Here is a 15,105-nt window from a genome sequence, read left to right on the forward strand (position 1 = left end):
ACAACATGTTCCTGTTTGACTCACAAACTAAGCTGGTCAAATCAAGATCCTTTTTTTAAATATATTTTTTAATGTGTGTATGTGTGTGTGTGTGTGTGTGTGTGTTGTATTTTAAGGCGGTTACACTGGAAATGTGACACACCAGGAAGTGGTTTCATCATGTTTTTGCTTCCAGCTGGTTTGTGGCTCATTTATAAACCACCTTAATACTTAATTTATATTATGTTTTTAGTATTTACTATGGTTTCTTTGTAACAGAGTCAGAGTACTGCATGTATGTAAGTAAATAATCCTTGCTTATTAAGTTATGTTATAAACTAGAGATAATATGATTAAAAAAAAATAATCATTGCATATCTATGGTGAATGTTTCTTATAGACTCACCTCCAGTGATTAGAGTCTACTGACCTCTAGTGTTATAACTGAGGTTTTTATTTCATTCACTGCTTCTCTGGGATCATGTTTCTACTCATCCTGACTCTGTCATGCAGGCGTCTACTTGGCAAAGACAGGATGAGCAGACAAATGATCCCAGAGAAGCAGTGAATGAAATAAAAACCTCCTTGAAAACGTTTGTGTCTTCTTCACTAAAGAGAAAGATGTACTGAAGAGACCATAAACGATCACATAAACGGAAAAATTAATGTATGTTATTTTTTATGATTTTTTTATACAGTTAACTATGAATGAATGTTACATTCAATAGAGCACAGAGCTGTCTGTTAAAATCAGAGCCAGAGTCCATTCAGCAGGCATTTGTTTTTCCAATAAAACCGATCAAACACACAAGTTTTATTCATACAGTCTTTGTATTTAATGGAGAAAACAGAATGGAAATTTAACAAAGTCATTGTCAAAAAGAATGAGAAATCTGATCCAATGCTTGCGTTTTTAGACATTACTGGATGATTTATGTATAATAACAAAAATTGCTGAATTCCAGCTATAGCAGCAGCGTAATTTGAAAACGTATAGCCTACATGTTCAGAACAAAATATTATTCTCAGTTGACAAATATTGCTAGTTTTACTCTGCTTATCTCAGATCTAGACGTGTTTGTGTGTGGCTGTCCCCACCTCCATATCTTCCTTCCTGCAAATTATCACACCTTTTTTAAGCATTCTGCAGAAGTGAGATGATATAATGGGATTTCATGACACTTAAAGTTTACAAATCTTTTAATTAGCACTTTAAGGTCACTGAAAGGCCTTAATATGCTATCAAATCTATAAAATCTATAATGTGTACTATATCATAGCATATCAAACACTTGTGGGGGGGAGGGGGGTTCTGATATACAAATGTTAGCATCACAAAATAACAAACATGTCGATCACAGAAAGTCATGTTTGCTCTGTCCACTTTTTAACCAATCACATGAAACTTCAAAAGTGACTGAAAGATATTAAATAACATAAATGTAAAGATTTACATATATAGTATAACACAAAGGCAAAGAGAAAAACTCTTGACTGGTTCAAGGTGCAGGCCACCAGTCTAGACGCAACACTTTTTCTGAAGCAAACCAAACCACAATACATGTCTATCATCTAAATGTGTGCTTGGAAAACCGCAAGAGTTTCAGTTTGTTCTTAAATGCTGTGAAATACGTATGAGTTCAGCTGTACACTTCTTTTTATGCTTTTGGCAGCTGCAAAGCAACATAAGTGCTGTTGACTTGACCAGGATGAATATTTGTATACAACATAGAAGAATCCTCCTCAGCATGCTGAAAGAGCAAAGAGAAAATGAGTTTAGACAGACAGACAGATAGACAGACAGAGAGATAGACAGACAGACAGACAGACAGATAGACAGACAGACAGACAAACAGACAGAAAGACAGACAGACAAACAGACAGAAAGACAGACAGAGAGAAAGACAGAAAGACAGACAGAGAGAAAGACAGAGAGACAGAAAAAAGGACAGACAGACAGAAAGACAGACAGAGAGAAAGTCAAACAGACAGAGAGAAAGACAGACAGAAAGACAGACAGCGACAAAGACAAACAGAGAGAAAGACAGACAGACAAACAGACAGAAAGACAGACAGAGAGAAAGACAGAAATACAGACAGACAGACAGCGATAGACAGACAGACAGACAAACAGACAGAAAGACAGACAGACAGACAGAAAGACAGACAGAAAAAAAACAGACAGACAGAGAGAAAGACAGACAGACAGAGAGAAAGTCAGACAGAAAGACAGACAGAGCGAAAGACAGACAGACAGACAGAAATACAGGCAGAGAGAAAGACAGACAGACAAACAGACAGAAATACAGAAAGACAGACAGAGAGACAGAAATAAGGACAGACAGAAAGACAGACAGAGAGAAAGACAGAAAGACAGACAGAGAGAAAGTCAAACAGACAGACAGAGAGAAAGACAGAAAGACAGACAGAGAGAAAGTCAAACAGACAGAGAGAAAGACAGACAGAAAGACAGAGAGCGACAAAGACAGACAGACAAACAGACAGAAAGACAGACAGAGAGAAAGACAGACAGAGAAAAAAGACAGACAGAGAGAAAGAGAGACAGAAAGACAGAGAGAGAGAAAGACAGACAGACAGACAGAAAGACAGACAGCGAGAGAGAGAAAGACAGACAGACAGACAAACAGACAGAAAGACATACAGAGAGACAGAGAGAAAGACAGACAGACAGACAGACAAACAGACAGAAAGACAGAGAGAAAGACAGACAAACAGACAGACAGACAGACAGAGAAAAAGACAGAAAGACAGACAGAGAGAAAGACAAAAAGACAGAGAAAAAAAGACAAACAGAGAGAAAGACAGACAGACAGACAGAGAGAAATCCAGAAAGACAGACAGATAGATAGATGATAGATAGATAGATGGTAGATGGATGGATGGATAGATAGATAGATAGATAGATAGATAGATAGATAGATAGATGTACCTGTGATTGGTCTGCGATTGGATCTAGATGCTGTTGAATAAGTTGTGTTTGCTGTAGATCAGTGTTATGAAGTTGTTGTGAAAGTTCTGCAGGCCTTTTATTTCTACAATCACAAACCTTCAATAGTCCTGAGAATTGAATAAAGTAATAAATGTTTATGCAATTACAACACTTACAGCATTGTGTCGATATATTCGTAGATGGATCCCCTGTATATATTTTGGGAAATACACAATATATCGGTATCATATCAGATATCCATATCGGTTATCAACTATTTCACAGGGAGGATTTTGTATGAATTTGTATCATGTGATTCACATAGAAAACAAATTTAATACAATAAATTAATGAATAAACAAATAATCATAAATGTAATCTAAATCTAAATCCAACCATTCGTGGGACATAAAATTTTTTTATGTATATAAACATATGAATGGGATTGTGCAAGTACGATTTACATTCAACATCGAGTTGCTTCATTTATTAATTAAAACTCACCTATGACAACAACAATGACTAAAACAGCATTTATCAGACCAGATATGAGGGTAAGAGTCTGCCATGACGTCTGATTCTGCTCAATGTACTTCACCAGTGTATGATTCTGCTGAATATTCTGCACTACTGTATAGTTCTGAGTTTGTTCTGTAAGGAAGGAATGAAGTCACAATCGGTTAGCAATCTCTAAATAATCACTATACTGAACGGCTTAACCTGTTTAATCCCAAACTTTCCTCAGAAAAGAAGATATCCAAATGATGTGTCATCAGTAACCCTTTGAAATAATTAATACTTTATATATTTATTTGGAAATGTTTGTGAAAAAATTTGATTTATGTTTGGTCACAATTGTGACTGGCGTTGGGATAATGTGTGTACTGAAATAACATATTTCTGCAGTCATAAAAATGGTTAGATATCTTAACCCAGCTATTTTAAACAGTTTGATCACATTCTAGGGTTACTATTATGCATAAAACATTGATAGGAACACAAGTTTAAATTAGTGCAATATTTTGTAATTGCAACATTTTATTGTCATTTGTCACTCACAACTGCAATTAGATTTATACTGTATACCTAAGTTCACTGTTATCCCACCGGTCACAATTGTGACCATCATGACATTTACTCATTCTATGACCACGCTCAACAAAACAAAATATATGTGAACTCATCTATTAATACTAGTCACCCCCTAAAGATCATGTGTTTTAAAAATTCTTGTTATATGTTTATGTTAACATACATTACTAGCCTGTAGTTTTGGTGCTTTGATGCAGCCATCATCTTCTCAAGGTGCAAACAGGAAATAAACTGCTCTGGTCATGTGACAGTTTGCACTAATCATGTGAAACTGCACATATTTAATTAAGACCCTTAATTTTTTTTTTTTCAATATTGGCAGGAAGTGCCCTAAAACATTAGGTTTTTAGAGCTTTATAAATGAAAATAAATTGTTTTACGGTCACCAGTGTTGGGGGTAACACATTACAAGTAACGCGAGTTACATAATCAGTTTACTTTTATCAAGTAACGCATTACATTTAATCTACAAAAAAATGTCTGAGTTACTTTTTCAAGAAATTAATGCCAGATACTTTGTTTCCCCATTTATTGACTGACAAGTCTCCTGTCCCCATATTGGGAGAAACTAAAAGTACAGAGGCGATGTGTGCGCTGTGTGAATGTGATGTAGTTCTTGACTAAATGTGAATGTGCATTAATTCATCCTACTCACAAAAAAAAAATATTTAGTATTCATCAAAATTAATTAATCAGTGAAATTCAAACTCAGAATAGATGAAAACCTGCAATAATTAAATATGTTAACACAAATTTACAGTATCTAATCCCATTTTATTAACATAAAAAGTAATGAATGTAATTGGATACTTTTTTTACGAGGTAACACACTATTATAATATGTTACTTTTAAAAGTAATTTTCCCCAACACTGACATTCACTATTGTGATGGCCGGGTGATACTATTAGCAATAGTGCACTTACCAGTGATGTACAGTCTGGTGCCGTTGCTGAATTGTGGCTTTGAACAGTCTGTGTTCATGCAGAAATAAACTCCTAACTCATCCGAAGTGACATTATTAATAAACAGATGTTTAGAGGCCACTGAATATTTTTGTCTGTAATGTTCATTGTAATAAAAAGGACTGCCTGGGAAAGTGCGTAATATAACTGAAAAATATGGAGGTTTCAGTAAAAACCAATTGACCTCATTTTCAAAATCACAGTTTATTGTCACATTTTGCCCCAAATGTACTAGCTGATCTATTAAAGTCTCTGCTGTTTGACACCATATAAGCAGACCTACAAGAAGAAGAAGAAAAAAAAAACCCCAAAGACTATAAGTAAGTAAAAAATATGTAAGTAAATAAATACATAAATGAAAAAAAAAATGTTGGCTGCTTTTCCTTTACTATCCACTTCTTTTGAAAACAATACATTAGTCTACCTATATACAGTATTGTTCAAAATAATAGCAGTACAATGTGACTAACCAGAATAATCAAGGTTTTTCGTATATTTTTTTATTGCTACGTGGCAAACAAGTTACCAGTAGGTTCAGTAGATTCTCAGAAAACAAATGAGACCCAGCATTCATGATATGCACGCTCTTAAGGCTGTGCAATTGGGCAATTAGTTGAATTAGTTGAAAGGGGTGTGTTCAAAAAAATAGCAGTGTGGCATTCAATCACTGAGGTCATCAATTTTGTGAAGAAACAGGTGTGAATCAGGTGGCCCCTATTTAAGGATGAAGCCAACACTTGTTGAACATGCATTTGAAAGCTGAGGAAAATGGGTCGTTCAAGACATTGTTCAGAAGAACAGCGTACTTTGATTAAAAAGTTGATTAGAGAGGGGAAAACCTATAAAGAGGTGCAAAAAATGATAGGCTGTTCAGCTAAAATGATCTCCAATGCCTTAAAATGGAGAGCAAAACCAGAGAGACGTGGAAGAAAACGGAAGACAACCATCAAAATGGATAGAAGAATAACCAGAATGGCAAAGGCTCAGCCAATGATCACCTCCAGGATGATCAAAGACAGTCTGGAGTTACCTGTAAGTATTGTGACAGTTAGAAGACGTCTGTGTGAAGCTAATCTATTTTCAAGAATCCCCCGCAAAGTCCCTCTGTTAAAAAAAAGGCATGTGCAGAAGAGGTTACAATTTGCCAAATAACACATCAACTGGCCTAAAGAGAAATGGAGGAACATTTTGTGGACTGATGAGAGTAAAATTGTTCTTTTTGGGTCCAAGGGCCACAGGCAGTTTGTGAGACGACCCCCAAACTCTGAATTCAAGCCACAGTACACAGTGAAGACAGTGAAGCATGGAGGTGCAAGCATCATGATATGGGCATGTTTCTCCTACTATGGTGTTGGGCCTATTTATCGCATACCAGGGATCATGGATCAGTTTGCATATGTTAAAATACTTGAAGAGGTCATGTTGACCTATGCTGAAGAGGACATGCCTTTGAAATGGTTGTTTCAACAAGACAATGACCCAAAACACACTAGTAAACGGGCAAAGTCTTGGTTCCAAACCAACAAAATTAATGTTATGGAGTGGCCAGCCCAATCTCCAGACCTTAATCCAATTGAGAACTTGTGGGGTGATATCAAAAATGCTGTTTCTGAAGCAAAACCAAGAAATGTGAATGAATTGTGGAATGTTGTTAAAGAATCATGGAGTGGAATAACAGCTGAGAGGTGCCACAAGTTGGTTGACTCCATGCCACACAGATGTCAAGCAGTTTTAAAAAACTGTGGTCATACAACTAAATATTAGTTTAGTGATTCACAGGATTGCTAAATCCCAGAAAAAAAAAAATGTTTGTACAAAATAGTTTTGAGTTTGTACAGTCAAAGGTAGACACTGCTATTTTTTTGAACACACCCCTTTCAACTAATTGCCCAATTGCACAGCCTTAAGAGCGTGCATATCATGAATGCTGGGTCTTGTTTGTTTTCTGACAATCTACTGAACCTACTGGTAACTTGTTTGCCACGTAGCAATAAAAAATATACTAAAAACCTTGATTATTCTGGTTAGTCACATTGTACTGCTATTATTTTGAACAATACTGTATATATGTAACATTAAAATTAAGACATCAAGACATCATCATAAGACATCTAGTTTGTCTAAACTTTTGACTGAAATAAAGTTCAGAGAGCACATTAAAAGCTGTAATACTCACAGAGATGGAGCTGCAAAATCCTCATGTTGTAGCTGTAAATAAAACACTTGATATGAAACCTGAGTTCGTCCCAGACAGCACTGAATGCTAGTACACATGCAGAAAAGAGAAAAAGTTCAACCACAGGAAGTCTGCTCTGATCAGTTTTTTTTCTTTCACCTATCGTCTACATTTCATGAGTAACTGCAGGGAGATATTACATCATATAAATCTAAAGGGTAAGATATGGAAATAAACATGGGGAGTGAGGGGGAAAAACCTGAATAGAGACTATCAAGACTTAATAAAATGCTGCAATTAATTTCTGACCTGATGGCACACATACATTGCGGAGACAACTGTTTAATGCACTGTTTTTTTTGTGCGTGTGCAAAAATATATATATTATACAGACACTCAATATTTAATTGTATTAGATCATTCATTCATTATATTTGGTAGATTATACCCCCATTAATACATTTGCAATGATTTTAAAAAACTAAATACTGTTTTTGTTGCAGTACCATTCTGACCAGCAGGAGTCAACAACGTGACAAGTTTTGAGCACTTTGATTCAGTGAATCGTTTTGTTTAATTGATTCATAGCTTCAAAAGATTTCTTTCTCACGCCATGTTTCAAAATAACTTGTACGTCACAGTCTCTGCAGGCATGCTGGCAGCCGTCCGGTGCCATCCTCTTAAAATAAGGAGAAGGGTCTGTCTGCAGACTTCCACTTGCACTCTCAGACACTTGCGCTTCCGCTAGTGACATCACTTGCAGTCTTTTTTATTTTGTTCTATTTATTGATTACTTTTGTTTGAATCTCTCAACATTTTACAACAGTAGCCAGGTGGCGAAGACAAGAAAAAATTAACTAAATTACGAAGTCACTTGCAATCTTCCCTTGCATTTTCTGCTACCTGCGATGTCACTCGCTATTGCCACAAATTGTAATTGTTGCCAATGGAGACAAGATGCTGTGGTGGTGAGTACAACTAATTTAGTACTATACCATACGGGGTCCTGCAAGAAAAAAGAAAAGACCCACAAATCTGCGGCCTTAGAACAGCAGAATATGAACGCAATACGAATGCAGGGATGAATTTAGAAGCCACCAGACACTTCCATTTTTTCCCTATTTAAAGACGGTTACATTAGTAGTAACACGAGTAAGTATAGTTACAAAATAAAACATGATGATTTTCTAAGCTAATAAAATATGATAACTATTATGTATGGCAGAAGAGCACTTTGACCTCGGCGCAGTAATATCATCACTCCTGAAAATTCTCCCTCTCCTTCTTACTTCCGACTAGGGATGTAATGGTACACAAATTCCTTATCACGATTATAGTGACCAAAATTATCACAGTTATCAGTAATATCACGGTATTGTTAAAATGAGCTGGAGATGTTAAAAAAGTACTGACACACAGGGGCGATTCTAGGATTTTGATTTTAGGGGGGCTCAGCCCCCAATAAGGGTATGATTAAAAAAATATTATTTGACTATTAGGGTAGGGTGGTATGCTACTAACCTTACTGCAATCCACTATTCCATTGTATTCCCTGTATTTCATATATGGGAGTAGGAGTACTGACTGAGCCATATACAACACTGTAATAAAAAAATAATTATTGGATGTGACCACTAGAAAATAGGGAATGTTGATTTTTTTATTTTACAATGAAGACCACCTGATTCATTCACTGTACAAACACACGCACACGTTTCCAGTACAAACACAACATTTTACTGTTTGCATTTCTATGCTCACATACAAACCTCAGATAGGAATTTTTCTGACAAAATTAAATAACATTTTAACCAGAAAATAACATAAAAGCCATAAACTTTGATCATCCATATCAGCAATATAAACAACAGGTATGAGGCTGGACAATGGATTAAGTGGGGGCTGTGGTTAACTATCAGAAGTAATGGAAAAACAAGCCAAAATGAAGAAGCAGCCGGTGAGAAGCAGCAGTCTTGCAGCCCAGTTACTGGTCTTTCATTGGGAGCATCAACCTGTGTCTTCTCTCCTTAAGAGTAGCAAACCTGTTGATAATTTTATCATGATCCAATTGCTCAACAACATCTTTCTCGATGGCCATAACTGCCAGCTGATGGAGCCTGCTCTGACCCATTGTTCTCCTTAGCCAGTTGCGGAGACGGCGAAGAGCACTGAAAGACCTCTCGCACGAACAGCTGCTAACAGGTACAGTGAGGGCAACCTGGATGACAGATTTCAGTGATGGAAACATTTCAGAATCCAGCAGGTTATAAAGTGAAACCATGTCTTGTGGAGCTGCACCAGCTTGCTTTTTACGTGTCAAAAAGTGCCTTGCTACCATGACTTCCTCTGTCTTTAAATCAATGTTGTAATGGTGTGCTAGTTCTTCCAAATGTGACTCAGACAGGAAGTTTTCAGACACTGGACTGCATGCTTGAATACCTTGCAGCAATGCGCCATTTACAGCAGAAAAACGGTTCTCCAGTTCAGTTATCATTCTATCCAGATATGGATATAGTAACTTTGTTTTGACTTGTTCGGCATCTATGCTGATTCTCCTATGTGCACCATAAGTTGTTTCAACAACAAAATCATCCATCCTTTTTTTTTTCTGTCTCTGGCCAGAAGGTTGCTCCTCAACTACAATGTCATTATCTTCACACACTGCCTTTGCTCTAGCATATATATCTGCAGCAGTGGGATCACTGCGTTTCTGCTTTAAGGAGTCACACACAGCATCTTTGTATGCCACTGCCTGGGGAAGGTCAATGGTCTCTTTTTGGAGATATTTGTGCAAGCCTGCTACTACAGATAGGAGATCCTTGAAAAGAATCAACAAATACACAAATGAGAATTTGCATATTTTTGTTTTCAACCCCACTGCAGTTGCTGTATTGATGGCAGAGAGGCAATCAATGATGGCAGGCAGATTTTCAAGCACAGCATTCACTGAGTGAAGCTGGCACGCCCACCGTGTGTTGGACAGCTGCACCAGTTCACATGGTTGCAATCCTAATTTTGCTTGTGCTTCTTTAAACTTGTGGTGGCTGACCAGGGAAACACAAAAAAATGAATACAAACTTTCCAGCAGGCTAAAGAACTCTGCGGCCTCAGTAATCCCTCTGCATGTGTGGCACAAGACAAGATTCAACTCATGAGCATAACAGTGAACATATATAGCCTCAGGGTGCTTCTCCCTGAAAAGAGACTGAACACCTCCAGCTGCTCCACTCAGAACTGCTGCTCCATCGTATGTCTGGGCAACACACTTCAACTGAGCAATTCCTTCTTCTTAGGGATGCACCGAAATTTCGGCCACCGAAAATTTCCGGCCGAAAATGGCCTTTTCGGTTTTCGGCCGATAGACTTTTATCACCGAAACAAAACGGCCGAAATGTTGTGATGACGCAAAAAGAAACCGCGACCTGCACGTGCACCTGCAAAGCGCAGACCACGAGCTCCACGCGACATTCACTTAACACCAGTGAGAACATTCTCACTCTTCGTATTCCTTTATTCGCAGCACTAAAACGTCTCCTAACAAAGAGATTAAGACGGACCACGATGTAAAAACAAAGAAAAGTACAGTCTTATAGAGTCTGTTAGCACACGTCTCACTGAGATCTTTTCGGATCCTCTGCACTTCATCGCGAATGTGCTTGATCCGCGTTATAAAGACCATTACTTGGATGCGGAAATAAGGCAGCGCGCACAAGAAATGATCCAGGCCGCGCTAGATGCGGAGAAGCGCCAAGCGCAGGAGACAGATCAGAGCGCAGAAAAGACTCGTCTCTGCACCAGATGAGTGGCATGCACCATCGTGGTCTGATATGTTCAGTGGAATTCTGCAAGAAAGTGCCTCAAATAATAATAATACGTTGGCTATTTTGTTCTTAGGCTACTACACACACACACACACACAAACATATATACATACATAATATCAGATTGTAGCCATATTTATGCTAGATTTTCTGCTAGATTTCTGCTTTAATTTGATAAAAATGTTTATTTATGCCCTGGTCCTATTTAAATACACTCTCTCAAATATGTCTCAAATGTCAGGCAGATGACAAGCTCAACTGCTCAACAGCTAGATGGTTATCTGTCTGAAGTCCCCATCCCCAGAAGTGACAACCCTCTTGCCTATACTGGAGAAGTAATGCACTTTCTAGTCCTACAGAGAACAATTTCAAATGCACTTCACCTAAATGCACTTTGTTTTTATGAGAGAACTGTTCATTTTAAAACCTTTCTGCAGGCCAGTAGGCCTGTACATTATTATTAAATATACACATGAGTGGGATACATTTTTAGTTTGAATTTTATTTTATACTGTGCATTGTTGCAATGTCCTTAATAAATATTTGCATCATTTGTAATTTTTTTTAATGTTTTTTTTTAAATAAGTTATGTAATTGTAATTATCTTTGAAACTTTAATATTAATTTATGCAATTGCAATGTCTTAATTTTAGTAAAGTTAGTACACTGTCATAGCAATAAATGCAATGGTACTAATAATTGGCATAATTTATTTCGGTGTTTCGGTTTCGGTTTTCGGCCTTGGTTTTCTCTTTTTCGGTTTTCGATTTCGGCCAAGAATTTTCATTTCGGTGCATCCCTACTTCTTCTTGTAATTTTCTTTCTAATGCCTCGGTTATTGACTTTGCGTCGAAACTTCTCAGCTCTGTCAGGGACAGGAATCTCTCTTTAACTGTTCCCTCAGTGACATACCTCACACAAATTGCTAGCTGTTCTGTGTGTCCATCTCTGGCCTCGTCCGCCATAATGGCAAATATTTTTGACTCATGCATTTCTTTGATAAAAGTTGCTGTCACCTCTTTCGAGCAGCACTCTATCATTTCATTCTGACTGACAGGGGAGAGGTATGTGCTGTTTGATGGGGCAGTGTAATGCTGCAAGAAAGGATCAAACTTCTGCAAAAGCCCCATGCATTCCAAGAAGTTGCCCTTATTATGACTTTCTGCTGTTTCATCATTACCCCTTAATGGTAGCCCTTGCTTCCCCAACATGCAGGTCACAGCCACAATACGTCGCATATACTCCCTTCTTTGTCTAATTTCATCAGCATTTGCTGCTTCAATCTGCTGTATAACATTTCCCTGTAATGCACTAGCCTTGTAACTTTTCCAGGAGACAATACAATCCTTGTGTGACTGAGTCCCCTCATGTTTGTGAAATGCTTTGAGTGCCTTTTTCCAGTTTTTGTATCCACTACTCACAAATACATCATGCTTCAAGTTTTTACCAAAGACACGGCAAGCAAAGCAGTAGGCAGAATCTGTCTTCTGTGAGTACTCAAGCCAAGCAAAAGTTTGAAACCAGCTTGGCTGGAATTATCTTTTTTGTAAGCCAAAGTTCTCCTGGGGATAATAGTGTAATTTTGCCTGTTTTGGGCCTGTGTCCTTTTCACCTACGTCACACTGATCTAAAGGTGCAGCTGCTGTCTGTGCTTCATCTGACATTTGTTTCTCTGTATGTCTGTCCTCTCTCTCCTGACTCATGTCTTCCTCTTCTTCATGCTCTCTCTGTCCCTGTACTGTGACAATCACGTAAATATAGTTTGGTAACTAAAGAAATCTTAACTTAATTTGTATTTATTAACTGACCAGACAAATTATCCAAAACAACTGTTCACTTTCTGACCTCGATCATGATCTTGCCCTTTCTCTGATGTGCCTTCATCAATCTTCTCTGCCTCCACTTCATTCACTTTTTGCACTGACTTTTCTGAGAAACCAAAAAAATAGTTTCAGTTCAGTTGACTGAAAGACAGTTAATAATTTCTTGTTGAGTGTCAATAATGTCAGGAGTCAGGACATTTGTGTTTATCCTTTGACGATACCACTGCTTTTTCTTATAAAATGTACAGGGAAATTGGCAGACAATTAAAACAATGTCAGGGTTCAATGACTGAAATGAGTCTTGGGAACACAGTGGTATTGTGTGTGTGTGTGTGAGGCTGTCTGTTCTATTCTCACCTGACTGTTGCTCATTTGCAGACCTACTCCCGCACAACAAGAAGAAATGTCGTATATCCATCTACGATGAAATATAAATTATTTTAGTTTTTTAGCTTTTTAGCCTTTATAATCAACAATACGGTTGGATATTCATAAAGTCACCCCATGAAAATAGATGTCATTTTAAGTATTTTAACTAACCAGCTAATATTCATTAAGAATATAGACAAACCATGTATTAATGTAATTGTCTATTGGCGATATAATTAATTTGTTCTATATTTATTTCTATTTATTAAAAATAACAACATGAATTATCAATTTGCCACTTCTATAAATCAAGTACAAAACTAGTATAAATAGTATAAATCAAGAAAATCAAAAATCCCTTTACTCTACGCTTACTCTAATTTATGTATCATGACACTCCTCCTGATTCATTACTTAATACAAAACTATATTTAATAATACAAAACAAAATAACTCCACATTCTCTCTCTGGGCCATCTAGTGCTTTCAGACAATGTGTCATTTCTGTGCATGGCTGCATAATGTAATGTCAAAAATACATTATAATATGTCTGTAATTGTAAAAAGTAAATTAAAATAAATCATGATCGTTTTCTGAATCTAAAGTATGTTTTCATGGGTGTTAATCACTTCATTTTTGTAGGAATAAAAAACAACTATCACCCAAGGGCTGAAGGTGAACGCAGCGAAACGTATTGGATGAGAAACCGAGCCGTCCCGTGTGCTCCCAATACTCCAGTAACATTACATTATGTAAACTACAATGCATTTATGACAAAGAACTGCACCGATGCAGGTGTAATATCATAGCATTAGCAATCTATCAATAAATGCACGCACACACGACACACACCTTGATGTTCGCTCTGCTCGGCGCCCCTGCAGATTGAAAAATGCGCTAAAACCAAGCAGACTCAGATAAGGGGAGGAGCCGAAACTTGACGCAGCTTGCCGCCATTTCAAATGAGTTTTTTTTTAAAGGGGACTGAAGCGATAAAAAATTTATTAATCAAATATATTTTTTAGGGGGGCTGGGCAGAAGTTTAGGGGGGCTGAAGCCCGCCTCAAAAGGGCCTAGTGACGCCCCTGCTGACACATCAGTTCACCAAGTTTAATATTTAAAAATCAACAATCAACAAACAAAATTACTTTTTAAATTTGATATTTTAATAGCATCTTTATACAATAAGCCATATTAAGTGTTTATGTTTTCTACGGGGGAAAACGCTTAATGAGAGATACATTGTGTTCAAATTCTGCAGTTCTGTGGCCACAGATTTGTGGGTCTTGTCTTTTTCTTCTACAAATGACTTGCAGGACCCTGTATGCTCCAGTACTAAATTCATTTTAATCATGTCTATGGTTTAATCACCACCACAGCGTCTTGCCTCCATCGTACGATTTGTGTCGATTGCAAGTGATGTCACAGGTAACATAGCGGAGAGTGCAAGTGGAGATTGCAAGTGACTTCGTAATTTAGTTATTTTTTTTCTTGTCTTCACCACCTGGCTGCTGTTGTAAAATGTTAAGAGATTCCAATAAAACATAATAAATAAATAGAACAAAATAAAAACATAAAGACTGCATGTGATGTCACCAGCGGAAGTGCAACAAGTCTGACGCATGTTTCACACATACTCCATCTGCTGTGCGTATAAATTGTGTATTTTTTTTACACACCCATGTTAACGGATTCCAGCGTCCAGGAGCGGTGAGTCTGCAGCAGTGCAGCGATCGTTTACGTACTGAGTCTATTTTTGCTGTGCTGCACACGCTTAAGTAAAGTAACAGCACATTGTTCACGGTAAAAATTAACATAGAATGATACGGAAATGCAGTAATTTCATAATAAATGTTATATTAATTAAAGCCTACTGTGTTTCACAGTCAACACATGGTTTTTTGGCTATAAGTTTAATCAATCAAAAAAA

The 15,105-nt window shown here is 37.3% G+C and overlaps 2 protein-coding genes across 2 annotated transcripts; both read right to left on the reverse strand.

Moving 5' to 3' along the window:
• Positions 1–813: 813 nt before the first annotated feature.
• Positions 814–14,054, reverse strand: LOC113069650 (uncharacterized). Its single transcript, XM_026242814.1, has 7 exons — positions 14,028–14,054; positions 13,163–13,223; positions 7,162–7,193; positions 4,947–5,264; positions 3,434–3,580; positions 2,930–3,057; positions 814–1,730 (listed from the first exon to the last, which is right to left on the reverse strand). The coding sequence occupies exons 3-7, from the start codon at positions 7,184–7,186 to the stop codon at positions 1,638–1,640; spliced, it is 711 nt and encodes a 236-aa protein (XP_026098599.1). The 5' UTR covers positions 7,187–7,193; positions 13,163–13,223; positions 14,028–14,054; the 3' UTR covers positions 814–1,637.
• On the reverse strand, positions 8,587–12,471 carry LOC113069637 (zinc finger MYM-type protein 1-like). Its single transcript, XM_026242802.1, has 2 exons — positions 11,786–12,471; positions 8,587–10,414 (listed from the first exon to the last, which is right to left on the reverse strand). Exons 1-2 carry the CDS (start codon positions 12,218–12,220, stop codon positions 9,146–9,148), a joined length of 1,704 nt encoding a protein of 567 aa, XP_026098587.1. The 5' UTR covers positions 12,221–12,471; the 3' UTR covers positions 8,587–9,145.
• Positions 14,055–15,105: the final 1,051 nt, after the last annotated feature.

This window comes from Carassius auratus, unplaced genomic scaffold, assembly GCF_003368295.1.
Source record: "Carassius auratus strain Wakin unplaced genomic scaffold, ASM336829v1 scaf_tig00002013, whole genome shotgun sequence".
Lineage (NCBI taxonomy): Eukaryota > Metazoa > Chordata > Actinopteri > Cypriniformes > Cyprinidae > Carassius > Carassius auratus.

Excerpts from the sequence above, each read along its gene's own strand:
- LOC113069650 (XM_026242814.1), bottom strand. The coding sequence starts at position 7,186 with ATGAGGATTTTGCAGCTCCATCTCT. Across the intron at positions 5,265-7,161 it reads GATTTTGCAGCTCCATCTCT|GTCTGCTTATATGGTGTCAA; the intron begins GTGAGTATTACA and ends TTCTTCTTGTAG. Across the intron at positions 3,058-3,433 it reads AGTCATTGTTGTTGTCATAG|GACTATTGAAGGTTTGTGAT; the intron begins GTGAGTTTTAAT and ends TTCAATTCTCAG.
- LOC113069637 (XM_026242802.1), bottom strand. The coding sequence starts at position 12,220 with ATGCGACGTATTGTGGCTGTGACCTGCATGTTGGGGAAGCAAGGGCTA. Across the intron at positions 10,415-11,785 it reads AAAGAAAATTACAAGAAGAA|ACATACGATGGAGCAGCAGT; the intron begins GTAGGGATGCAC and ends TGTGTTGCCCAG.